This window comes from Marmota flaviventris, chromosome 19, assembly GCF_047511675.1.
Source record: "Marmota flaviventris isolate mMarFla1 chromosome 19, mMarFla1.hap1, whole genome shotgun sequence".
NCBI classification, from domain to species: Eukaryota; Metazoa; Chordata; class Mammalia; order Rodentia; family Sciuridae; genus Marmota; species Marmota flaviventris.
In genome coordinates this window covers 27,263,941-27,287,890 of record NC_092516.1, presented here as the reverse complement: position 1 = coordinate 27,287,890, position 23,950 = coordinate 27,263,941, and the positions used below count along the sequence as shown (strand labels likewise).

At 59.1% G+C, this 23,950-nt stretch overlaps 1 protein-coding gene across 4 annotated transcripts in view; it reads left to right on the top strand.

Moving 5' to 3' along the window:
- Clip2 (CAP-Gly domain containing linker protein 2) overlaps positions 1 to 22,909 on the top strand; it is a 57,689-nt gene extending 34,780 nt beyond the window's left edge. Inside the window, exons 9-17 of one of the 4 annotated variants that reach the window (XM_027948412.3) lie at positions 5,083 to 5,187; positions 6,873 to 7,808; positions 10,197 to 10,254; positions 10,610 to 10,693; positions 11,585 to 11,741; positions 16,108 to 16,267; positions 18,093 to 18,278; positions 18,445 to 18,507; positions 21,439 to 22,909. In XM_027948412.3, coding sequence (XP_027804213.2) covers positions 5,083 to 5,187; positions 6,873 to 7,808; positions 10,197 to 10,254; positions 10,610 to 10,693; positions 11,585 to 11,741; positions 16,108 to 16,267; positions 18,093 to 18,278; positions 18,445 to 18,507; positions 21,439 to 21,450 — 1,761 coding nt within the window. In that variant the 3' untranslated portion in view covers positions 21,451 to 22,909. Of the gene's footprint in view, positions 1 to 5,082; positions 5,188 to 6,872; positions 7,809 to 10,196; positions 10,255 to 10,609; positions 10,694 to 11,144; positions 11,258 to 11,584; positions 11,742 to 16,107; positions 16,268 to 18,092; positions 18,279 to 18,444; positions 18,508 to 21,438 lie in introns of those variants that run through there. The other 3 variants (XM_071605727.1, XM_027948413.3, XM_027948414.2) reach the window with 3 other exon arrangements.
- The last annotated feature ends 1,041 nt before the right edge of the window (positions 22,910 to 23,950 follow it).

Sequence of the window (23,950 nt, the reverse complement as noted above, 5' to 3'; positions counted from 1 at the left end):
GACAGCGAGATCACTCCCTTCCCCTCTCTGGTTCTGGCTATTCCCTCTCCTGAGCCTGTGTCCTAGAGGGCAGGCCGGGCCATCCCTGGCAGGCCTGGGACCCCAGAAGCTGCCTTCCCCCACGTGATGGTGCCATCCAGGGGCCACACTCTGGGAACCCTAGCATACTGCTTCAGCAGTGAGCTTTGAGCTCAAATCAGAAATCACAGTTTCTGACCTCGAGAGCCACGCGAAGACCCCTGACCTCCAGTTCCCCACCAGCAAAACTGCACTGGGATCCTGTCCCTGGGCCATCCCGACTGGGCAATGGGAGGGGGACGTGCACCCTGCGTAGAGTCTCTGCCAGTGGCCTCTGTCAGCAGGTCTGCATGGCTTGAGGTGGCATCAGGCCGTTTTGACACCTGTGTCCCTCAGAGCCAAACATTTGGCCAGTTTTTCTCACAGGCAGCTGTCCCCCTACAGGGGCTGGGCTGGGTTGTGGGAAAGCAGCTGGGGTCGCTAGAACAGAGCTCCCGTTCCCCAGCCAGTGCCAGTCCCCAGGGATATGGGGATCCATGCCCTGCAAGGACAGGCAGGGCAGAGACCGGGAGCCAGATCTGCCAGGAGCCGAGCCCCCCAGCAGAGCCTCCCTCTTCTCCTGAGTTGGGCCTGTCTGCCTTCCTGGCTCACTGTCCCCCTCCACCCACCAGCTCCAGCCTGCGAGTGCCACCCATCACCCCCCAGTTACTCTCACAGGAGAATCTGATTGGCCCCAGGCCAGCCAGTGGGTGGGTGGGCTTTGATCAGGGGCCCACCTCAGATGCAGTGCGGCCTGGCCGGGAGAGGCCGGGCAGGCGCAGGACAGACAGTGATGGCCAGTTCCTGGGGAAGGGCTGTCGCATCCCATGGTGACGTTTGTATGTATAAATTGAATCGTGACCATATTCGTGACAACCAGAAAGCAAATTGACCCCGAGTCTCCTCATCCCCACCCATCTTAAGAGTCAAAATTAAAAACCAGGCGCCCGCTGGGCCCCCTCCGGCTGTGTCACCCCACCTCTCTGTTAGTGCTCACAGCGAGGGAGTTGCCCCTGAGAGCGGTTCCCCTTCTGTCCCCTCCCCCAGTGACAGCCCATGTCCCCATTCCCACTTCCTGGCCTTCTTGCTGGCCTTCCACCCCCTGACCTCCGAGTGCAGACTTGGGCCTTTGGCCTCTGGTCCAGGCAGGGCCTCAGCGTCCCTGTGGGGCCCTCCTGGCATGCCCTTGTGACATTGCCACCAGGATTCCCTGGGCTGCAAATCTCCCCAGCCGAGCGACTGAAAGCGGCACCCACTCCAGCCTCCCAGTTCTGGAGGCCAGAAGCCTAACCTGGCGGTGCTGGGCGCGGCTGGTCCCCAGCGGAAGGAGGCTGTGGAAGGCCTGGGCGCACCCTCCTGGCGCCTGCCAGCTGCCCGCGCCTGGCCAGCCCCCACCCGTCCTGCTGGCAGCTCTCCCATGACTGACGCGTGGCCTTCCTCCAGGACACCAGTCATGGGGTTGGGGCTCGGGGTCCACCCCAGTCCAAGCTGATCTCAGTCATGACAAGAACGGAGACCCTGTACCGAACAAGGCCCCGTCTGAGATTCTGGGCAGGGGGACCTGTCCCCACAGGCTCTGGCTTCCTGTCCCTGCCTTGCCCAAGCACCCCCAGCCGTTCCCATCTTCTTGCCCCCTCATCGCTCCAAAACAAGTGCCTTGACCTTGGTGCCCAGGTCACCTCTGTCCCCACAGCTGTCCCCCTGGGATACAGCACCAGCCCACACCCACCCCGGTCCTTACCCTTGCTCCCCCACACAAAGCCACCGTAGCCTTTTTAAAAATATCTTGTAAAATTTTTAATAGTGGAAAATTTTAAAGCTGTTCAGCAGCAGAGAGGACAATGTCACGAGCTCCCAGGTCCCATCACCGGCTCCTCCAGGTGCCAACTCGTGGCTGATCCAGCTTCAGCCCCCACCCCACCCCATCACATCACACTCACCCTATGACCAAAGCTTCCCTGTGGCCCCCAGGTCCTGCCCCTTCCCTGCTCACACCTGCAGGTAACGCCAGGCTCTGGAGTGGCCGGGAGAAGACCCTCAGATGCAGCCCCTCCTGGTCTCTCAGGCCTGGTGGCTCCTGTGTGCCCTAACGTGCCTCTGCCTGTGCTGGGTCCTCTGAAGCCCCTGACCCGCACCCTGCCTTAAGTAGACTCCTCTCCCAGGCCCACCCCAGGTTCCCTCTGCCCACTGCCCAGGTCTCTCCCAGAATGACCTTCTCTCTGCATTTATCATTGGCATCCTTCCCCAGGATCTCTGCCCCTCGAGGGTGGCACCTGGTCCAGCTTTTCACCTCTGTGTCTCTGAGGCCAGGACGTGGTGAGGAGCACGTTTGTCCTCCGGTGGGCTTCCTGTGTCACAAGCTGAGAACAAGTTTGGGGTCCATGCCTTGCCCTGGATGTCACAGCTTTAGGCCTGACAGCACTGGGGGTCTGCTGTGAGTCACCCCGGCTGTGATGCCCTCTGGTAGCACCTGGTGCTTCTGAGTGGCCTGTCATTCACAGGAGACCAAGGGAAGCCCTGGGCCTCTGTCCTTCAGGGGCCCTTCCTAGCTCACTCATGAAGCAAACCCTGGACTACCAGAGAGCTGTCCCCAGGTGGTGGGGTGGACGCCGCTTGAGGGAACGAGGAAGGACTGTTGGCAGAGCTCTGCCAGGACTTGAGCTGGGGCAGGGCAGCGGGCAGCCTGCCCTTCCCGCTGCAGGAGACCCTGGCTGCTGTGCACGGGTGCAGGAGCTGAGGACTCCAGCAAGCGCCTGCGCTGGTCAGAGTTTCCCTGCTGACTGCCAGTGCCAATAGAGAGGGGAAAGGTTTATTTGGGGGCTCATGATTTTTGAGGACCCAGCCCACAGACAGTCGGCTCCATTCTTGGGGCTCAGGGTGAGGCAGGACATCTTGGCAGAGGGTGTGGGGAGCAAAGCAGCTCACGTGGTGACTAGGAAGCAGAGAGACAAAATATCTACCCCAAAGGCTCGTCCCCGGTGCCCACCTCCCCTGGCCACACCCCGCCGGTCTCCAGGTACCCCCTAGCTACTCCCCACCTGGGGACTAATTCAGAGCCCCTCACTTCACCTCCAAACCTTGCCTTGTCCCACATGTGAGCTTCAGGGGGACACCACACATCTAAACCGTTGCAGTGCCCGCTTGGGGATGTGGCCGTCTTGGCTCTGGACCCCGCCCTGCTGAAGCCGCTGGTGGCTGCGAGCCCTGGCCCTCCCTGGAGCAGCCCCTCCCCTCCCAAACTGACACCATTCAGCTGGATGGGGCTCTTGTTATTCCTTGAGGGAAATTCAGAAAACAAGATGATGAGCCAGGGCGTCTGAACATCTCCATCGCTGTTTATGCGTTGCAAGGGAAGTGCAGTCACCCCTCAGTGTCCAGGGAGTGGCTGGCTCCAGGACCCCAGAAACACTAAGAGTGTCATATGTTCAGCCCTTGTGCGAATGGCGCAGTATTTGCATAGACCCTGCATCCCCTGCCAGGTCCTTGCAGTCACCTCTAGATAACCATCAGGGGCACTCAGATGCTGGGTAAACAGTTGTCTTCCTGGGGAATGATGACATGGAACAAAGTCTGTATGGGCTCAGTACAGACTGAGGGTGTTTTGTTTTGGGTACCAGACAGTGGAGTCAGGGCCCCTGGCCACAGAGCCAAGTCCCTAGCCTTTTGTGGTTTTTATTTTGAGACAGGATCTTGCTAAGTTTTGAGGCTGGCCTTGAATTTGCAACCCTCCCGCCTCAGCCTCCCAAGTGCTGGGATTACAGGTGTGTGCGCCACCGCACCCAGCCCAGGTTCAGTTTGTAAGAAATATTCTCATCAGGCTGGTGGAGTGTGCTTGTGATCCCAGCAGCTCAGGAGGATCACAAGTTTGAGGTCAGGCTCACAACTTAGCAAGGCCCTTTCTCAAAACAAAAATATATCAATAAAAAAGGGGATGCAGCTCAGTGGTGAGGCACCCTTAGATTCCCCAGGACCAAAAAAAGGGGGAAGGAAATTATTTTCAACTAGGGGCTAGTGGGGTCTGCGGACGCAGCCCCACCAGCATGGAGGGCTGTTTCGGGCGGAGGGTCTCCGCTGTTGGCGCATGCGTGCTGTTTCGTGGAGGCGCCTGTGACTTGGTGCTACTTTTGTCTCCTGGGAGATGAGCCTGGTTTTCAAACTGGTTCCCCAGGGTACCGAGGGCGAGAGCCCTCCGCTCCCTGCCTCCCCACCAGGGTCCGCCACGGGCAATCAAATGCCATCGTGGCGCCCTGAGAATGCCAGGCTTTGTTAGCGGATAAAGCGGGTGTTGTGTAGTGGGGACAGAAGTGCTCTTGTGCTTCCTGGAGACCAGGCGTCCTCCATGCCCACCCCGGGGGGGGGGGGGGGGGGTGGTCAGCGACCAGGCAGGCGGTGGGAGGCACGTCCCAGCGCCACCCAGAGCTCAGGCTGGAGAACCAGGGTGGTGCATGTGAGTTTATCTTTGTAATCTGCCCAATCCGCTGCTTTCTGTCAGCACTGGCCTGGGGACCTGTCACTCCTGGGACCACATATTTCCTCCTCCTCCTAAAGGCCTCCTGTGTGCCCAACCCTGTTCCCAAAATGAGTCCCAGCCCACAGGCTCCCTGAGGGGCAGCAGGGAGAAGGAGGGACCCTCCCCGGAGCAGACATTGGAGTCCTGAAAATCCCAGGGCGGCCCCAGGGGTGACAGGCAGGAGGATCCAAAGTTCAAGGCCAACCTCAGCAATTTAGGGAGAGCCTGTCTCTAAAATATAAAAAGGACAGGGGACGTGGCTCAGTGGTTAAGCACCTCTGGGTTCAATCAAGGGTAACTCTCCCACCCAAAAACCACCCAGACAGGCCCCCTGCTGGGGGGGGGCTCTGCACCCCGCTCCGCAGGCCTCTATCCCTGAGCAATTCTGGCTCCTCGACCTGCTCTGTCTTGTGCACAGAAGATGACGCCTCCTCTCTCTCTCTCTCCCCCTCTCTCTCTCCGGCTTCCTCTTCCCCGCCCCCTGCGCCCGCCTCCCCCGTCCCCGGGCGGAGCAGACCCAGACGCAGCTGGAGCACGCGCGCATTGGGGAGCTGGAGCAGAGCCTGCTACTGGAGAAGGCGCAGGCAGAGCGGCTGCTCCGAGAGTTAGCGGACAACCGGGTAACGCCGCCGCCGCCACCGCTCGCCCGCCAGCCCCGCCTGGAGGCCCCTGGCTTCTCTGTTGTGCCCCTTGCTGTCCTTGCTGCTGTCCCACTGCCTTCTCCTTTGGGCTCCCTTTTTCCGAGGGAAGGAGGATTTAGAAGTGTGCTCAGGCTCCACGGCTACGTCTGCTCACTGGAGGGGACATCTCCTGGCTCAGGACCCAGGCCACTGGGATGGCCCTGTGAGCCACCCTGTGCCTCGCCCAGGGTGTGGGCACGTTGGGAGATGGGCCTCCTGGATGTGGTCAGGCCCGGGAGCCGCAGGCCCCCGTGTTGCTAGCCTCAGTGGCAGGAAGGCCTGGCCCGACGGAGCTGGGCTGAGAAGTGACAGGGCGTTGGGGAAGTGGGTCCCTAGGGGGTGCAACGGGGAGCCCCAGGAAAGTGCTACTGGAAGGCGAGTTCCCTGAATCACCAGGGTATGGTTCTATGTCACACTCCAGGCCTGGCTGGCCCATGCATGGCCACTGTGCATACACTGAGGCCAGCACCCTTTTCGGGCCGACCCAGCCGACAGCGGTGACAGGAAGACACCTTCTGCACAGCACGAGGGTTGGCACAGCACAGCCCTGGATGGGTGCTCTTGTGTGATGTTGGAGAGTCCCAGGTGTCTGGTGGCACTCGCTGGCCATGGCCCTGTGACCACATGTGCTCATCCGTATGCAGGGAGACTGTGTGCAGAAACCCACCTGCAATAGTGGGCGGGTTGGAGCCTCCACGGGAGGCACCTGATCTTGTCATCAGCTAACACAATGAAAACAGGTTTATTGAACCAAAAGACCTTCACGAACAAAAGCTTTGAAGTTTGTAAAAGATTTGAATCTTCAAAATAGGTTGCGTGATGGTGCACACCTGATATCCTAGCCATTCCTGAGTGGCTGAGGCAGAAGGATCACAAGTTGGAGGCCAGCCTCTGCAACTTAGTGAAGCCCTGTCTAAAAGAATAAAGAGGCTGCGGTGTACCTCAGTGGTAGAACCCCCTGTGCAATCCCCAACCCTCCAGATCTGAGGCAACCAGGTAGGGTTTTGGAGGGTGGAGCCCTGATGGGTCTGGAATCCTCAGTTCTGTTCTGCTGAAGATTTGAAAGTCAGCCGCCCTTGACCACTATCTTCAGCCAGGCCCTCTGTGAGTTGACCCTTTCTGGCCTAAGCTGATCTCTCTCCAGTGAGACAATGCAAAACTCACTCTGGCCTCTGGCCTCTGGTCTCTGCCCTTTAAAAATAACATTAGTAACTTGTGCAGTGGTACACGCCTGTAATCCTGGAGACTCAGGAGGCTGAGGCAGGAGGATCACAAGTTCCAGGCCAGCTTCAGCAACTTGCCCTAAGCAACTTGGGGAGACCCTGTCTCAAAATTTAGGGGAAAAAAAAGGACTAGGGATGTGACTCAGTGGAAAAGTACCCCTGGATTCAGTGTACAATCCCACCAAAAAATTTAAAAGTGGTGACCTTAGATCAACAAAGCTGTCACCTTAAAGAAGTGGTTCCTCTTACCCACCAGTTTGTCCCAAGCCGGTTGGGCATCAGGGGCACCCCCATCATGCGGCTGACCTCATGGTTGGGGTACAGCCAGCACCAGGTGGGAGTGGGCCACTTCCCCTCTCCTGCTGTTCCAGCCCTCTGACCCATCTCCCTCTCTCCCGGTAGCTGACCACAGTGGCCGAGAAGTCCCGGGTGCTGCAGCTGGAGGAGGAGCTGACCCTCCGATGCGGCGAGATCCAGGAGCTCCAGCAGTGCCTCCTGCACTCAGGGCCCCCACCCCCTGACCACCCCGAGGCTGCCGAGACTCTGCGCCTGCGGGAACGGCTGCTGTCGGCCAGCAAGGAGCGCCAGCGGGAGAGTGGCCTGCTGCGTGACAAGTACGAGAAGGCCCTAAAGGCCTATCAGGCCGAGGTGGAGAAGCTCCGAGCTGCCAACGAACGGTACGCACAGGAGGTGGCCGACCTCAAGGACAAGGTCCAGCAGGCCACCAGCGAGAACATGGGGCTCATGGACAACTGGAAATCCAAGCTGGACTCGCTGGCCTCCGACCACCAGAAGTCCCTGGAGGACCTCAAGGCCACGCTCAACTCGGGCCCCGGGGCGCAGCAGAAGGAGCTCGGCGAGCTGAAGGCGGTGATGGAGGGGATCAAGATGGAGCACCAGCTGGAGCTGGGCAACCTGCGGGCCAAGCACGACCTGGAGACAGCCGTGCACGTGAAGGAGAAGGAGGGCCTGCGCCAGCGGCTGCAGGAGGCCCAGGAGGAGCTGGCCGGGCTGCAGCAGCACTGGCGGGCGCAGCTGGAGGCACAGGCCGGCCAGCACCGGCTGGAGCTGCAGGAGGCACAGGACCAGTGCCGCGATGCCCAGCTGCGCGTGCAGGAGCTGGAGAGGCTGGACGCCGAGTACCGCGGGCAGGCGCAGGCCATCGAGTTCCTCAAGGAGCAGATCTCCCTGGCCGAGAAGAAGATGCTGGACCACGAGCTGCTGCAGCGGGCAGAGGCGCAGAGCAAGCAGGAGGCCGAGCGGCTGCGGGAGAAGCTGCTGGTGGCTGAGAACCGGCTGCAGGCCGTGGAGTCCCTGTGCGCGGCCCAGCACACCCACGTAGGCGCGGCTGGGCGGGTCCATAGAGAGCGTGCTCCTTCCCGGGCGCGTGCCCAAGGGGATCGCGGGCACCTGGCTCAGAGGAGGGGACGGTGGGATGCCAGTGGCTGGGCTGAACCCACGGGGCCCCCTCAGAGCAGGCTGGAGAGAGGCTTGGGGGCCACTGGTTTCTCATCGAGGTGCCCCTACGCCCACAGCACAGTGCCCAGGGCAGGTGCACCCGCGGGGGGCCCCCAGCCCAGCAAGCACCCACAGGGTGCAGGGGGTTGCCCTGAAGAGACTCAGCCACAGTGACCAGCCACTGTTCCAGTGCAGGGGCCCTGAGGTGGGGTCTGAGGCTGGAGAGTGGTGGCCTTAGGCCACTGCACCAATATTCAATTTTAGAAATCCCCTAAATGTCTGGCCCTTCCCCTGCCACTGAGCCTGGCACAGTACCTAGGGACCATGGGGGGACTCTGTCTACCCCAGCAGGGCTGCAAGAGCCTCTGAGTGCCTCTGGGCACCTCCGTGCTGGGCCCTGAATTGTCCCATTTCACCCTAACTCCCCAGAGGTCAGCATTGCTCCCATCACGGTGAGCAGTGGCTCAAGAGCGAGTCCCCTTCCCAGGTGCCCTGCCCGGCCGTGGTGGAGATGCCAGACCCCGAGGGCAGTAGAGCTGACTGGGGTGCCGGCTCCCCATCCCTGGGGGAGCTCGAGCTTTCTGAGAATTAAGCATTGGGATCAGTTTTCTGCAGCCCAAGTGCGGCTTCCTTCTCCTGTCAGAGGAGACCTTCCTGCTGGTGCCTTGCCGTCCCCTGCAGGGCCTCCCTGCCCCTTTCTCCCAGGAGGGACCATTTCGAGCAGTTGCTCTCCCAGGACCCTGGGGGGAAGAGGAGGCGGCAGCTCTGGCTAGCTGATGGGTGCATGGGCCAGATGGGCCACTTGGGGCAGGTGGACAGAGCCCGCAACCCCTGACCTGGATCCCCTTGCAGGGAGGTTTTGGCTGTTGTGGTCCCTCAGAGCTGGAGGACAGGCTGAGGATGCCCTGCCTCTTGCCCCAAACCCCTCAGTCACGGTGGCTCCTGGCTGCAGAGAGGGTGGCAGCCTCAGGAAAGATCCTCCCATCTGGACGCCGTGTGCCCCAAGATTCAGAAGTTTAGGTTTTAGCCAGGCCCAGTAGCGCACATCTGTGATCCCAGCAGCCCTGAAGGTTGAGGCCGGGGGATCTCGAGTTCAAAGCCAGCCTCAGCAATTTATAAGCAACTCAGTGAGACCCTGTCTCTGAATAAAATACAAAACAGTGCTAGGGATGTGGCTCAGGGGTTAAGTTCCCCTGGGTTCAATCCCCAGTACCAAAAACAAAAGAATTTTAGGTCCAGAGACAACTGGATTTGTTTTTCTTTTTGGTCTCATTATAAGTGTGGACAGGAATTTAAAAAAAAATTATCCTTTTAGTGTGTGCCTCATCTTGACTGAAATGTTTATGCATTAAACTCAAGGGAGCTGGCCGGGCTCCGTGACACACACCTGTAATTCAGTGGCTCAGGAAGCTGAGACAGGAGAATTGTGAGTTCAAAGTCAGCCTCAGCAAAAGGGAGGCGCTACGCAATCAGGGAGACCCTGTCTCTAAAATAAAAATACAAAATAGGCTGGGGATGTGTGGCTCAGTGGTTGAGTGCCCCTGAGTTCAATCCCCAGTACTCAAAACAAACAAAGATCAAGGGGTCTTAGTCAATCACAACTCATGGAGACTAGAATGGGGCTTAGGATGTATGAAGAGAAGAATGAGAGGCAGGGTAAGGGAGGTGACTGCCTGCCCCACCCTGTGATAACTCATCTGCAGTCTTAGACTCTGGCCTTCTGGCCTAGGACATCCAGTGGGAGCAGGTGACGGGCAGCCTGTGGGTGTCTTCTGACCTATGGCAGTATTTGTCAAGTTGATGGGTTTTTTTCTTTAATCAATTTTTTCTTCTTTGGCTTCTGAGTTTATTACTAAACAGAAGCATTAGAGAGGAAGGAATGGACATGCACTGTCACCCCTCCAAGAGCTGGCCCTGGGCATGTGGCACATGGTGCCCAGGGCTCTCAGGGCTTGCTTGTTTTACGGGTGGGAGACCAAGCCTAGCCACACTGACTCTGGCAGAGGTGCTGGCAGCAGGTGCCCAGGACAGATCTCTAGGTGTCCCAGGGAGAAAGACGTCTGTCCAATGCAGATGTTCCCAACAGAGGACAGGGTCCTCGGTGTTCCCACAGAGGCGTCTCCGGAGAGGTGGGACCCAGGAGTCTGCTGCCTGGGCCCTGCTCAGGCGCTCATCCCTCCCTTGGGCCGCCTGTCGAGGGGCGAGGCCTGCAGACATCCAGCGGCTAAGGTGGCGGCCAGGGCGCCCCTTACAGGCCTCTCCTTTCAGATGATCGAGTCCAATGACCTTTCAGAGGAGAAAATCCGGATGAAGGAGACTGTGGAGGGTGAGTGGCGGCTGGGCCGGTGGGACCAGGCCTCTCGGCTCTGCTCGCCTTTATTTTGCCCAGTGATTGTGGAATCAGGGAGAGTCACACTATTTCCGAGCACCTACCTGGTGGCTTCCAAGCTGGCCAGTGTGGCATCCTCATGACCGCTGACCAGCCGCTGTTTTGGGTTTCCTGAGGAGAGTCCAGTTGCCCAGGACCACAGTGTGGGACCCTCTTCCTCGGGGTGGGCTTCTTAGAGAAAGGGCCGCTCTTAGGAGGATTTGGACCCTTGCTTTTGGATCCCTGTGGGAGGACTGCCCACTGGCCCGCACCGTTGGCTCGGGAGCTTTGATGGCGTCTTGTCTGTCCCTAGGCCTGCAGGACAAGCTGAACAAGAGGGACAAAGAAGTGGCAGCCTTGACGTCCCAGACCGAGGTGCTCAGGGCCCAAGTAAGTGGTAAGTCTCCTCCCACAGGGCAGACGCGGGCTTCCCTGGGGCTGTGCGAGCCGCAGGCTCTGGAGCATGCAGTGGGTGGTGGCTGGCTGGTGTCCCCACACTCTGGGCTGAGAAGGTAGCAGTGGGGCCAGTTCCCCCTCCCTGGACAGGCCCCTGGGCAACAGCAAGTGGGCAAGAAGTAGAATCCGGGACCCGCAGATGGCTTCTGTCCCCAGAGCCAGCCCTCTGTCCCGAGTCCTGCCCGAGTTCTCTCTCTCTGGTCTTGAGGCCTCGGGCTTCTCACAGTCACCTGGATTCAGTGTCACCCTCGATAGAAATTTCAGGAGTAGTCCCAGTTGGGGGAAAGGACGCAGGCTGTGGCCAAGAGCCAGGCGCACGGGGCACCTGGGGAGAGGCGGGGGACTGGATGGGTGATTTGCGTGACAAGCTGGCCCTGCTTCTCGTCCACCAGAACGCCAGTGGTGGTGGTGGCCCTGTGACGGCGCCCCTCCTGGGAAATGGTTCCCACCCCCTCTTCTCTCCAGTCCCCGTCACGCTCACATGGCCTAATGGGTCCCGGCAAAGGTCAGTGGACCTCAGACTCCTGCAGGCCAGGGCCAAGGCAGCCTCTCCTTGTCCCAGCAGTGGCCATAGCCATGTCCTCTTGGGAGGGTGGCCCGCTGCCCCCGCCCCAGGCCCGGGCTGCTGTGCTTTGGGGTTTGGTCTGCTTGGTGTCGCTCCTCCTGGGCCCCTTGCCGCCTGCTTCTCTAGGGCCACAGAGACCCCTGAGTTTTTGACTCACCTTGGTGGAGCGTGTCCCTGGGAAGGCCAGCTCCGTGCCCAGCCGGGGCCCTGGGGGCGTTCCCAGGCCATCCCAACCCTCTGCCTCCTTTCCCTGCCGGCCGCCCCCAGCGCTGGAGAACAAGTGTAAGTCGGGGGAGAAGAAGATGGATGCCGTCCTAAAGGAGAAGCGGCGTCTGGAGGCCGAGCTGGAGGCCCTGTCCCGGAAGACCCACGACGCCTCGGGCCAGCTGGTCCTCATCAGCCAGGAGCTGCTGCGCAAGGAGCGGTGAGTCTGCCGCCTTCCTGCTGGTGACCATCCTCTGGCCTGTCCCTCGCTCCACCCTGCGTTCACCAGTCTTCTCTAGAGGCAAGGAGGGATGGCCCGCGGGCAGGAGGCTGGTCACCAGAGCTGCTGGCACCACGAAGCCTCAGAACCCTTCTCAACGCAGATCTCCACGCTTAGCTTAGGAATGATGAGCGCCCCCACTTTTTGTTCTCAGGGACCCTTTTAAACTCTTAAAAATCACCAATTTGGCACCAGGCGTGTGGGGCACGCCTGTATTCCCAGCAGCTCGGGAAGCTGAGGCAGGAGGATCTCAAGTTCAAAGCCAGCCTCAGCAACTTAGCAAGACCCGGTCTCTAAATAAAATATAAAAAGGGCTGGAGATGTGGTTCAGCGCCCCCGGGGTTGAATCCTCAGTACAAAAAAGAAAAAAAAATCAAGTTTCCCTCAAGAAGCTTTTTTTTTTTTAATATTTATTCTTAAGTTTTAGGTGGACACAATATCTTTATTTTACATTTATGTGATGCTGAGGATCGAACCCAGTGCCTCGTGCATGCTAGGCAAGCACTCTACCACTGAGCCACAACTCCAGCCCCAAGAAGCTTTTGTTTATTTACCTATTTACCATATTAGAAATTAAAACTGAGAAATTTAAATTTTTTTTCTTTTCTTTTTTTTTGTTTTGTTTTGTTTGAACCAGGGATTGAACCAAGGGGCACTTAACCACTGAGCCATATCCCCAACCCTTTTTAGTTCTTATTTTGAGGCAGGGTCTTGTTAAGTTGCTGAGGCTGGCCTTGAACTTGCAATTCTCCTACTTCAGCCTCCCTCCTGAGCCACTGGGATGTGCACCACCACGCAGGCTAACGGTTATTATTATTAACATTATTATTATTTTTGGTACCAGGGATTGAGCTCAGGGACACTCAACCATGGAGCCACATCCCCAGCCCTATTTGGTATTCGATTTAGAGACAGGGTCTCACTGAGTTGCTTAACACCTCCCTTTTGCTGAGGCTGGCTTTGAACTCAGGATCCTCCTGTCTCAGCCTTCCAAGCCACTGGGGTTACAGGCATGTGCCACCTCTCAGGCTAAAGATATTTCTTAATCCATTGCATGATAAACCAACAGCATGTAATATGAAAATGCTTCTGGTAAAAAAATAAATATTTCCAAAACACACACACATACACACACACACAAAATGTTCACTGAGCAGGTTGGGGTCTTCTCGTGATTTTGCAAGTGTCTTGGAGGAAGACAGCCAGATTCTGATATCTTCTACATTTGTTCTTTGCAGTTGGTCGTTTCTGCTGAAGTAGATTAATGAAAATCTGCCCTGACATATGTATTTGGAGTATTTATAATATTTTTTCCAGACGATCACCAGCTTGCCCTGTAGCTCTGGGAAAACCCATGGTATGCTCAGTGACAATGAAAATAGTTCTGTTTTTATTATGAAAATAGTTTTGGCCTTGGAGATCCCCTTGGGGTTCCCCAGACTATACTTTGAGAATCGCTGGGCTTGATTTTTTTTTTTAGTGAATAACTAGATTAGCACCTAAGAAACCAGAAGATGTCCTATAAAATCCGATTGCCCCAGATTCCCTTTGAAATTGGGAGGCCTGCGGACGCCCGGCTGACAGATCTGTTCCCACCCCACCGCCTTTGTTACTTTCATGGGTGGGATTCTGCAGCCGTCAGCCTCTGCTTTCTCGGAGGAGCCACAAGCATCCTCTGTAGGATGCTGACTCCTCCCGCGGGGCTGCTGCGCGGACGGGCGGCGCCTGAGCACAGAAACGCGCGGAGCGACAGCGCCCTCTGCAGGCGGCAGCCCTCTCGGGGCCGCGGTGCGCCGCTCCCCTCCCCTCTGTCCTCCTGGAGATGTCAGGCCGGGTGCCCAGCCCTGGCACCTCTCCGAGGAGTCTTCCTGGACTGTCCAGGCCACGGGGACGCTCCCTGCCCCTGAGTCCCAGTAGAGCTCCTTGGAGTTTTTAACCCGTTGTATCATTGCTCCGTTGGGGGATTTTGTTTGGGGGATGTTTTTATAATGCCAGGGGTGGAGCCCAGGGACTCTCAAAAGCTGACCCGCCTCAGCTCGGTCAGGGTTGGGGTTTTCCTCCCTGGCCTCACCCCGCACCGAGTACAGCCTTCTGGAAAGCCTCCTTCCTTTGGGTCATTTCATGAAGGCTAGGCAGTCCCCGAGGCTCCAGTCAGACTCCAACGCTTTTCTGAAGCCCCTTTTTCTTTCAGTACCAGAGATTGAACCCAGGGGTGCTTAACCATGGAGCCACACCCCAGCCCTTTTAATTTTATTTTGAGGCAGGGTCTCACTGAGTTGCTCAGGGCCTCACTAGGTTGCTAGGGCTGGCTTTGAACTTGCGATCCTTGTGCCTCAGCCTCCTGAGCTGCTTGAATCCCAGGTGTGCGCCCAGCGAAACCTTTCTTGATCGCTAGAGGCCACAGAGGGCTCCTCCACACCCCTGTGGTGCTTCAGATGTGGCAAAGATCAGGCTGCTTTGGCCACTGTGATGCACCATCCAGCGAGCAGCAGATTGGACTGGGAGAGTTTTTCCTTCCTCATATAACAAGAAATCTGGAGGTGGCTGTGACTGGCAATTGGTTTAGGAGCTCAAGATGTCAGTGCTGCCCACGCCTGTAATCCAGCAACTCAGGAGAATGAGGCAGGAGGGCCCACGTTTAAGGCCAGCTTCAGCAATTTAGGGAGACCCTGTATCAAAAAAAAAAAAATTAAGAAGGGGCTGACGATGGCTGGGTACAGTGGCACATGCTGAGACCGGAGAATCACGAGTTCAAAGCCAGCCTCAGCAATGATGAGGCAACTCAGTAAGACACTGTCTCTAAATAAAATACAAAATAGGGCTGGGAGGATGTGGCTCTGTGGTTGAATGCCCCTGAGTTTAATCCCTGGCACCCAAAAAAGGGGGGGCTGAGGATGAAGCTCAATGGTAGAGCACCCCTGGGTTCAGTCCCTCCCCAAAAAAGAACTCAGTGCCAACACATTTACAGTTCACCTCATCTATCTCTCATAGTGCAGTGTGGCAGCTGAAGCTCCAGCCATCACATTCAGAGGAAAGGAGGAGGGAAGGGAAAGGGGCAGTGCCTGCTGCTTCTGCTTTGTTCTTAACTACACGTGGCTAACCAGTAATGGAGTCCCCCCCTCCCTGGTATATGCAGGCGAGGGAGCAGGCTCAGGAGGGCATCGGCATCCTGACCTATGGCGGGCACTGCTCATCCGTGGCTACAAGGGAAAGGGCTGGGGAGTTGGCACTGCCTGTGGCAGGCATTGCTGATCCATCACTGCACTTGTCTGCAGAACCCCTGTGTGGCCTGGGAACCCCCCCCCAAGTATGCCAAGCAGCTCCTGCTAGTTGACGAAGCGTTGACATGGAGTATTAAGCTTATTTGACATCAGGCATTTAAAACACCCTGCCACCTGGGATCTTCTCAGAAATGAATGTTTAACTTTCTAATTTTTTTTAACTTAAATATGTTCCCTTTCTCTCCCTTCCCCTCCCCCTCCCTCCCCCTCTCCCCTCCCCCTCCCTCCCCCTCTCCCCTCCCCCTCCCTCTCCTCTTCCCCTCCCTTTCCCCTTCCCCTCCCTCTCCCCTTCCCTCTCCCTCTCCCTCTCCCCCTCCCCCTCCCTCTCCCTCTCTCTCTCCCTCTCCCTCTCCCCCTCCCCCCCCCTCCCCCTCCCTCTCCCCCTCCCCTCCCCTCCCCCTCCCTCTCCCCCTCCCCTGTGCTGGGTTGGAGCCTAGAGCCTCATGCATACTGGACAAGCTGCCCACCCCTGAGCCACACCCCAGACCTTTCTCTCTCTCTCTCTCTCTCTCTCTCTCTCTCTCTCTGTCTCTCACTTGCTTTTTCAAAATAACTTAGGGTGGGGGCTGGGGCTCAGTGGCAAAACCCTTGCCTCACATGTGTGGGGCACTGGGTTCCATCCTCAGCACCACATAAATAAGTGAAATACAGGTTATGTGTCCATCTACTACAAAACGATTTCAAAAGTAACTTTTAAAACATTGCAGGAGGGGCTGGGGATGTGGCTCAAGCGGTAGCGTGCTCGCCTGGCATGCATGCGGCCCTGGTTCGATCCTCAGCACCACATACAAGCAAAGATGTTGTGTCCGCTGAAAACTAAAAAATAAATATTAAAAAAAATTCTCTCTCTTTAAAAAAAAAAAAAAAAAAAAAAAACATTGCAGGAATGGCCAAGTCCTCTTGACCTTGCCATGCCCAGGTCCTGGCCCCCATGCAGCTGGTGCCCCCAAGGGTGGTGGGTCTCCAGCGCTCAGCCCATGGCAGAGGGGGAGCTGACGACTGCTCTGTGCTCTCACCCCGCCCAGGAGCCTAAACGAGCTGCGGGTGCTGCTGCTGGAGGCCAGCCGCCACTCCCCGGGGCCCGAGAGGGACCTGAGCCGCGAGGTGCACAAGGCTGAGTGGCGGATCAAGGAGCAGAAACTCAAGGAGGACATCCGGGGCCTTCGTGAGAAGCTGACCGGGCTGGTACGTGGGCACAGCGGGCAGCAGGGTGGGGTAGGGCTGCCCTGCTGCCGGGCTGTGGAGCCTGGTGACCTCTGGTGAGGTTTAAAAAAGTCACAGTGAGGTTTGGAAAGTCACAGGCAGGGTCAGCAGCAGGGCCTGTGGAGGGACTGGGCAGCCCCTATAGGAGACCTTGCACCTGGCTGGGTGCATCTGACCTGTGAAGAGGCCCAGGGCTGGCAGAGGTGGTGAGCTCCCCGTGCAGGGAGGTAATCAGCCTGGAACCAGAGCTCCTTGCTGAGGATCCTGCCCTGAGGATCCACGCACACACGCCCATCTCAGAAGGAGAGGCGGCCTCAGTCTCCTTCAGCCGAGGGCTTCTGGGGCCCTGAGATTCCTTCTCGTTGTCTGGTCAGCTTTTCATCTCTGTGACCAGAACACCTGACAGGGTCAGCCTCGAGGAGGAAGAGTTGACCTGGGGCTCCTGGTTTCGGAGGTCTTCGTCCACCGCTGGCCTGCTCCAGGGCTGGGGCCCAGGGAGGCAGAGCATCACGGCGGGAGGGCGCGGAGGGGCAGCGCTGCCCTGCTCCCAGCAGCCAGGGAGCAGATTGGGAAGGGAGCCCTCCTGGGCAGCCCCCAGTGACCCATCTCCCCCAGCCACAGTCCCCACCCAGCAAGTCCCAGAAAACCTGGAGGGACTGGCTAGGTCCCAGCTGTCACAACACGGCTATTTTAACACAGACGCTTTAGCCAAACTGCATGCTCACATCCAAACTGTCACATCCATGTGCACCAAGGGGAACCTGGCCTCAACCGAGTCCCCATGTGGGGGGTGGGACAGCCCAGGGTAGAACCATGCCCACCCCCATGGTCAACACCTGACAAGCCTGTGGTCAGTCCCCTGGTGGGGTCTGGAGGACAAGCTTCTGACAGGGCAGCTGATCTGAAGCCCCTCATGCCCTCCAGCCACCGGGGCTCTGCCACACTGTAGGGGAGATGGAAGAAAAGGGGACCCAGCCCTGGGGCTTCTCAGGCTTGAAGAAAGGAGGGTCAGGCATAGCCACCCACAGCTGGGAGCCGGCCACAGCCCTCTGGCACCACCTGATGGCGTCAGCATGGGCAGCCCTAGGTCCAGCCACCCTGCCCACCTTCAAGTCCCACCATGTCTGACCAGCAGCCTTCAGTGGTCCTCCTGGCTCTGAGTCCCTGAGGGATATAGGAGACCAGCCCACCCCTCACCCTCGGGCCCACCACCTTGGGTAGACACCTTGGGTAGACGTGGCCTGGGGAATCCCCCCCCCCTTCACACACATACACACACACACACACACACACACACACACACACGGCCATGTGGCAGGTGGCGTGCTGAGCACAGACTCGCCTCCCGGGGCCCAGGCACACTGGCGCCCCCACTCCAGGGCAGCCTCCTGTCATCACCCTGCACTGTGCCCAGCAGGGAAGGACCTGATGGGTGGCTAGAAGCCTGCGAACAGAGCGGGCATGGCCAGAGGTTGAGAGCATCCTGGCCTCCTGTGGGTGCATCTGGGCGGACCTTGGTGGTGGAAGCTGAGAGTGATGGAGGTCACAGTGGGGAGGCATGGGTCACATGGGCCGATGAGAAGAGGCCAGGGTCCCGTGGTCAGTGCCGGGGGTCAGGTGGAAGGGAAGGACGGGGTGCGCTGGAGTTGGGGCCCCAGAGAAGGTGGAGCGTGTGTCAGAGCTGGGAACTGGGGCCGGGGACCAGAGGGAGGAAGGGCACCCGAGGGACATGGGCACCGCCCAGACCTGCACCCAGGGGTGAGGGGGAGAGTCCCCTGCTGCACCCACTCATGCCCTCCCGCTGCAGGACAAGGACAAGGCGCTGTCGGAGCAGAGGCGCTACTCGCTCATCGACCCCGCCTCGGCGCCCGAGCTGCTGCGGCTGCAGCACCAGTTGGTGAGCACGGAGGACGCGCTGCGGGACGCACTGGACCAGGCCCAGCAGGTGGAGAAGCTGATGGAAGCCATGAGGAGCTGCCCCGAGAAGGCGCAGGTGTGGGGTGCGGGGCGCGGCGGCGGCCCGGGGGAGGGGCGGGGGCGGCCGGGCGGGAGCTGGGCTCGGGGTCCCGCCGGGGTCTAGGCCGGCGACAGCGCGCCACCTGGTGGGTGCGCCTGGGACTGCGGCCGGGCGCCCCTGCTCAGCCCCGCGCCTCTTGCAGACCCTCAGCAATTCCGGTTCTGCCAACGGCCTCCACCAGCAGGACAAAGGCCAGAAACCAGAGGTAAGGGCGCCTGGCACCTCTACGCACGCAGGCCTGGGGTAGAATCCCTGGAAGCCACCAGAACACACGGGACAAGCATGCTTTGTGGGGGAACAGGCATTCAGGGAGGGCACAGGCCCCTGTTGCTAACTGGGTCCCCCTGCTGCTAACTGGGTCCCCCTGCTTTGGGAGTCTTATTTCCTTTTTACAAAAAAGTGCTTATTGCAAAGTGATACACACCTCTGGGGGACTTTCTGGAAGAAACCAACAAGTGTATAAATAATAATATACGACCAGTAGGCCTTCTGGGGGCAGGGACCAAGGGGACCAAGCTTTTTTTTTTTTTTGTACTGGGGATTGAACCCAGGGGACTTAACCACTGAGCCATATCCACAGCCCCTTTTTTATATTTAGAGACTGGGTCTCACTGAGTTGCTTAGGGCCTTGCTAAATTGCTGAGGCTGGTCTTGAACCCATGGTCCTGCCTCAGCCTCCTGAGCCGCTGGGATTACAGGGGTGCCCCACTGCACCCGGCCCAAGCTCAGCATTTGTGTGTGTGCACGGACGTGTGTGTGCTTACACAGTCCACCTTCTTATTTGAAGATTCCCTGTTTGCAGATGCGCCTGTTTGCTAAGGTGTGTTTGTGATCCCACAGTCAGTGCTCTTGGCACGTGGGGTCCCTCCCAGTCATGCGCAGAGAGGACAAACTGACCTGGGCTAGGGGTATGGCTCCGTGGCAGAGTGTTTGCCTAGCATGCTCCAGGCCCCAGGTCCATCCCAGTGCCGCAAAAAATAAAGATAATAGAGGCCAGGACTGTGGTGCATGCCTGTAATCCCAGTGGCTCGGGAGGCTGAGGCAGGAGGATGGCAAGTTCAAAGCCAGCCTCCGCAACTTAATGAGTTGCTAAGCAACTCAGCGAGACCCTGTCTCTAAATAAAAGATTTTTTTTAAAGGGCTGGGGATGGGCTCAGTGGTAGCGTGCCCTTGGGTTCAATCCGTGGTACCAAAAAAATTAAAGATAAAACACTTGGTGTGCACCCTCCCACCTGAGGTTGCCAAGGCACGATCATCTTTTGGTCACCTTGTCCTTTCCATGGCTCTGTTTAGTGCCACATTTCCGTATTTTGAGCTTTTTGTTGGCGGTTTTGCTGTTCAAAACAGCCCCCTGGAGGAGTGCCGAAGGGCTGGGTGGTGTTCCAAGCCCAAGAGGACCGTGACGAGACCCCATGTGGGTCGGTGGGCTTCATGCAGCTGGTGCTGACAGCTGGGCTCGTGTCCTGAGCGACTGGTGGACAGTCAGTAGTTCAGTGGTGGTGTCCTCAGAGGCGCCAGGAGCCTGTGGTTCTGCTCATCCGTCCCTCCTCCTGGGGACCTGCCTGAGCCCAACCTCCCTCCGCCACGGGCTCGCTGGCATGCTGGGCGCAGAGGCAGGGCCGGGCCAGCGTGTGCTCACTTATTTTGAAAGAATTTGAAACCTGACAGAGCGGGGCCAGCATGGACATGGCCTGGGAACCGCCTGCTTTCCCTTCCTCCCGCTCTCCGCCTGGGTGACATCAGACAATGTAACTTTTCTGAAACTTTGGCCGAACACTTGCCTCACAAGTCCTGAGAAAAGGGCCAGGTTTTGTAAAGGACAGTAGCCCCAGGTCCGGTCGCCACGCCACTGTCCACACCTGGTCTTCCTGGGGCTCTGCGCTCCCGTGTTGATGTCCCCAGGAGCAGGGGTTGGCTGTGCCCTTTCCTCCCAGCGCAGGGTCCCGCCGAGCCGGAAGCCGGCTTCCTGCCCTCAGTGTCCTGTCTCCTTGGCCTCCTCGGTCTGGACGCTTCCTCCATTTCTCTTTGATCTTTATGTCATTGATGTCTTACAGAACACCCTCTGCCCTTTTCTGTTTTTTATTTTGCTTGGTCTTGGGTTTGGTGTAGGGATTGAAGCCAGGGCGCTGTGCCACTGAGCCACACCCCAGCCCTTTTCATTTTTTATTTTGAGACAGGGCCTCCCCGACTTGCTAAGGGCCTTGCTGATTTGCTGAGGCTGGTCTTAAATTCTCAATCCTCCTACCTCAGTCTCCTGAGCAGCTAGGATCACAGGCGGGTGCCACTGCGCCCCACCCTGGGCAGAGTTGTTTCTAAGAGGTGCTGGGTGGCCACCACGCTCCATGCCCCCACGGTTAGTGCAGTGTTCGCCCACAGTGTCACAAGAACCTGTCTGGGAGCAGCTCTGTCCCTGGCCACTGTGTCACCTGGGCAGCTGAAGCAGGGCAGGGGTCGGGCTTGCTCCTTGTCTTTTCACTTCCGACACTGGAGTCCCCAGACCACAGCTGGTCACTAGGCACAGGAGAAGCTTTGGAGCAGACTACGGGGTCCTGGCCTGTGGGAGGGACAGGAGTCGGTGCCCTGGTCAGGTGCTGAGGCCAGCGCAGAGGCAGGGCTGGGTCGGCTTGTTGCCTTGGCAACCAGGGCCCTGGAGTTGATGTCTACACCTCCGAAGGCTTTGTCCTCTCAGGACCCCTGCAAGGCTCAGGGGTCAGATTAAGAAACTGAGCCAGGTTCAGTGGCACACGCCTGTAATCCCAGTGGCTCAGGAGGCTGAGGCAGGAAGATTGCAAGGCTGAGGCCCGCCTGCGCAACTTAGTGAGACCCTGTTGCAAAATTAGAAGAACTGGGCTATGGCTTGGTGGCTAAGCATCGTGGGTTCAATCCCCAGGACCAAAAAAAAAGAAACTCAGGCTTGGAGTCTCCGGCTTACGTTTCTTGCAGTCCAGCTCCACATAGGCCTTAGGGCTCCTTATAAAACCCAGGCTTCTTCTAACTCAGGGTCTTGGCACATGCTGTTCCCTACCCAGCACACTCTCCTGCCCTGCCCCGCCCCCTTTTCTTTCTGACCCTCTTGCTACCTGCGTATCCCTCAAAGGTCTTGAAGATTCACTGATCAAACCTTTGCTTCCTCTAGGACAAGCACTGACACTGAGGGACACGGTGGAGCAGCCCAGTGTACGCCAGAGCCCTGCCAGGCTACAGGGTGGCATCCCCTCCCAGCAGGGTCAGGACTGTCAACTTGGAGACAAGACAGTGTTTGTACCAATGCCAGACTCAGCCGTGGACAATCCCCCGCCCGAACCCCGCCGGGCCCGGAGGCTCCTCCAGCCGCCTTCCGTGGAGTGGCACTGCCCGGCGGCATCGGGAGTTTGGTTAGGAGGCCCGGTGACTGGGCCGGGCTGCTCCCCGCAGGGCGAGCTTGCCTAAGGCCCCTCTGGGTGCCCTGGGTGCTTCCTGCCCTTTTCCTGGGGCCAGAGCAGGGCCCAGCTTCTCCTTGAGGGCACCGAGGAGGGACACCTGGTCTCCAGGAGCCGGTGCAGGACCCTTTTCTGCCCCCTTCTAGGCCAAGGCTGGACCTGGGGCTTCTTGTCCCTACGCCCAGCACCGCCTTCACACAGTGGTACCGGTTCCCCGCCTTCTGCCCAGCAGGGCCCAGGTTCAAGGTGTTGGGACAGGGTCCTTCCTCCCCGAGAACCTCACCAACATGTGCCCCCAGCTGCTGCCCACAGACGCTCAGCAAGGCTACCAGCTGCAGTACTGGGAATGCTTGCGGCCCCTCCGCGCCCACAGGGACCTCCTGTAAGCCAGGCCTGCCCTGACAGGGTCGGAACACACGTCCCTGGCGCCCAGCTGTTTGGACCGGGCCTCCCGGGTGTGCCCTCTGCGCCCTGGAGCGCACCACACTCCGCCACGTGGCCGGGCATTGTCAGCTGGCCACACTCGGCCAGCAGAGGCACATGCCCGGGCTCCAGGATGGCAGGGCTGCCCCGAGGGCACTTGTATCCACGGTCAGGGGCGTGTGTCCCTCGCAGGCGCCTCAGAGTGCGACGGCTGCCCCTTCAGCCTCCCGAGTTGCCTGCTGCCCGGCCGTGCCCGCCTGTCCTGGTGACAGCCCTGGTGGCTGCTGCCCTGTGCCCAGCCCGCGCGGAGGACAACGCGCAGACCTGGCGCGCGAGGCCCAGGGACAGCCCCGGCGCCCTTGCGAGCACACAGGTCCCGGCAGGGCCACCCCCGTTCTTGCCCCAACGCAGCCCAGCCCGCAGGGCGATGGCCCGGCGTCCCCTCCCGGTGTCCTCTCCTGACGCCCCGCAGCTTCTCGCGCGTAGCAGCGACAGCCGCCTCCATGCGATGCTTCCGGCTGATCCGGGCCAATGCACCCGTCCTGCGAAACCAGGCAGCTCTGCCGCAGCAGGGACCCGAGGGACCAGGGCCGGGGGCTGCAGGTAGCAGGTGTGCGAGAAGCCACCCGGGAGCCCCGGCCTCCCCTGGTGGCCCCAGTGTGGCCCGGCCACGCCCCTCAGCCTCCCCGCCCCCCTCCCAGTGGAATTGTGGAAGTGTGGCGCCTCTGTGCTCGGGACAATAAAGCTTGTGACCGAGGTGTAGCACCCTGCGCTGTCTGCTTCTCCCCGCGGCTTCCTGGGCACCCCCGGAGCCTCCCTCGGTTCTGGGCACCGTGGGCCAGGACTCGGTGCCAGCCCAGCCTGGCTGCCTCGCAGGAGCCGGGGCTCAGGAGTCCTGGAGGACTTGGGAAGAGGGGAACCTGGGTGGGAGTGGACAGAGGAGCACCGACGGGACAGCCAGGGCCAGGACCCCCAAGGCTGCCAGACAGACCAAAGACCCCAGGCTTCTGGCTGGGTTTGCACTTGAAGCTGCTCTGTGGGTCCGGAGAAGCAGGTCCCCCCCACAGCAACGCAGGCTCCCCCGGCTCCTGGGTGCCCAGGGTGCTCACAGCTCGGTGGGTAGGTGGCCTCTGAGCCAGAGAGCAGCCAGGGCTCCCCTCCTGCAGCTTTGCCCGCTGCTCCTGCTGCAGGGAGGTTGCCTGCACCGGAGACTGAGCAAGACTCCTGAGGTGAACAGCTGAGCACCGGAACCCGGTCACGTGCTGTGTGAAAAGGGGCCTGGAGGGTCAGAGGAAGGGACAGGGGAGTCACAACAGTCCCTGAGGGGCTGTTCCTTCCCCAAAAGGCAAAGCAAAGGAGCTGGGGGAACAGACACCCACCCCTTCCGCCTTCATTGATAGCACTCCTTTGGCTGACCCCAACCAGAAGCCAAAGCAGGGACACTGCTACAGAGGCTGAGGCCAGCCCCGGCACTGCCCAGAATAAAGGGTGCAGAGGCTTCTGAGGTGACACCCCATGGGGAACAATCATCACCTTCTCTCTCAAGAGACAGATCCCAGAGAGCTCCAAACACCACCCTGGCCTTTGAGATTCTGTGCTCAGAATAGGAGTGGCCTTCCGCGTCCAGAACTTACCTCACCAGCCCAGCTGGTGTGGCCCTCAGAGTCTGCCAGAGGTCCTTTCCTCCCCCAGACATCAAACACCACTGGGACCCCCGGCTCCTTTTCACCTGACCCACAGCACAGGAGGCTAAGAGGTCACCCTTCCCTGTGTAAGGTGTGTCCCAGCCCGTTTAGTTTGACCTTC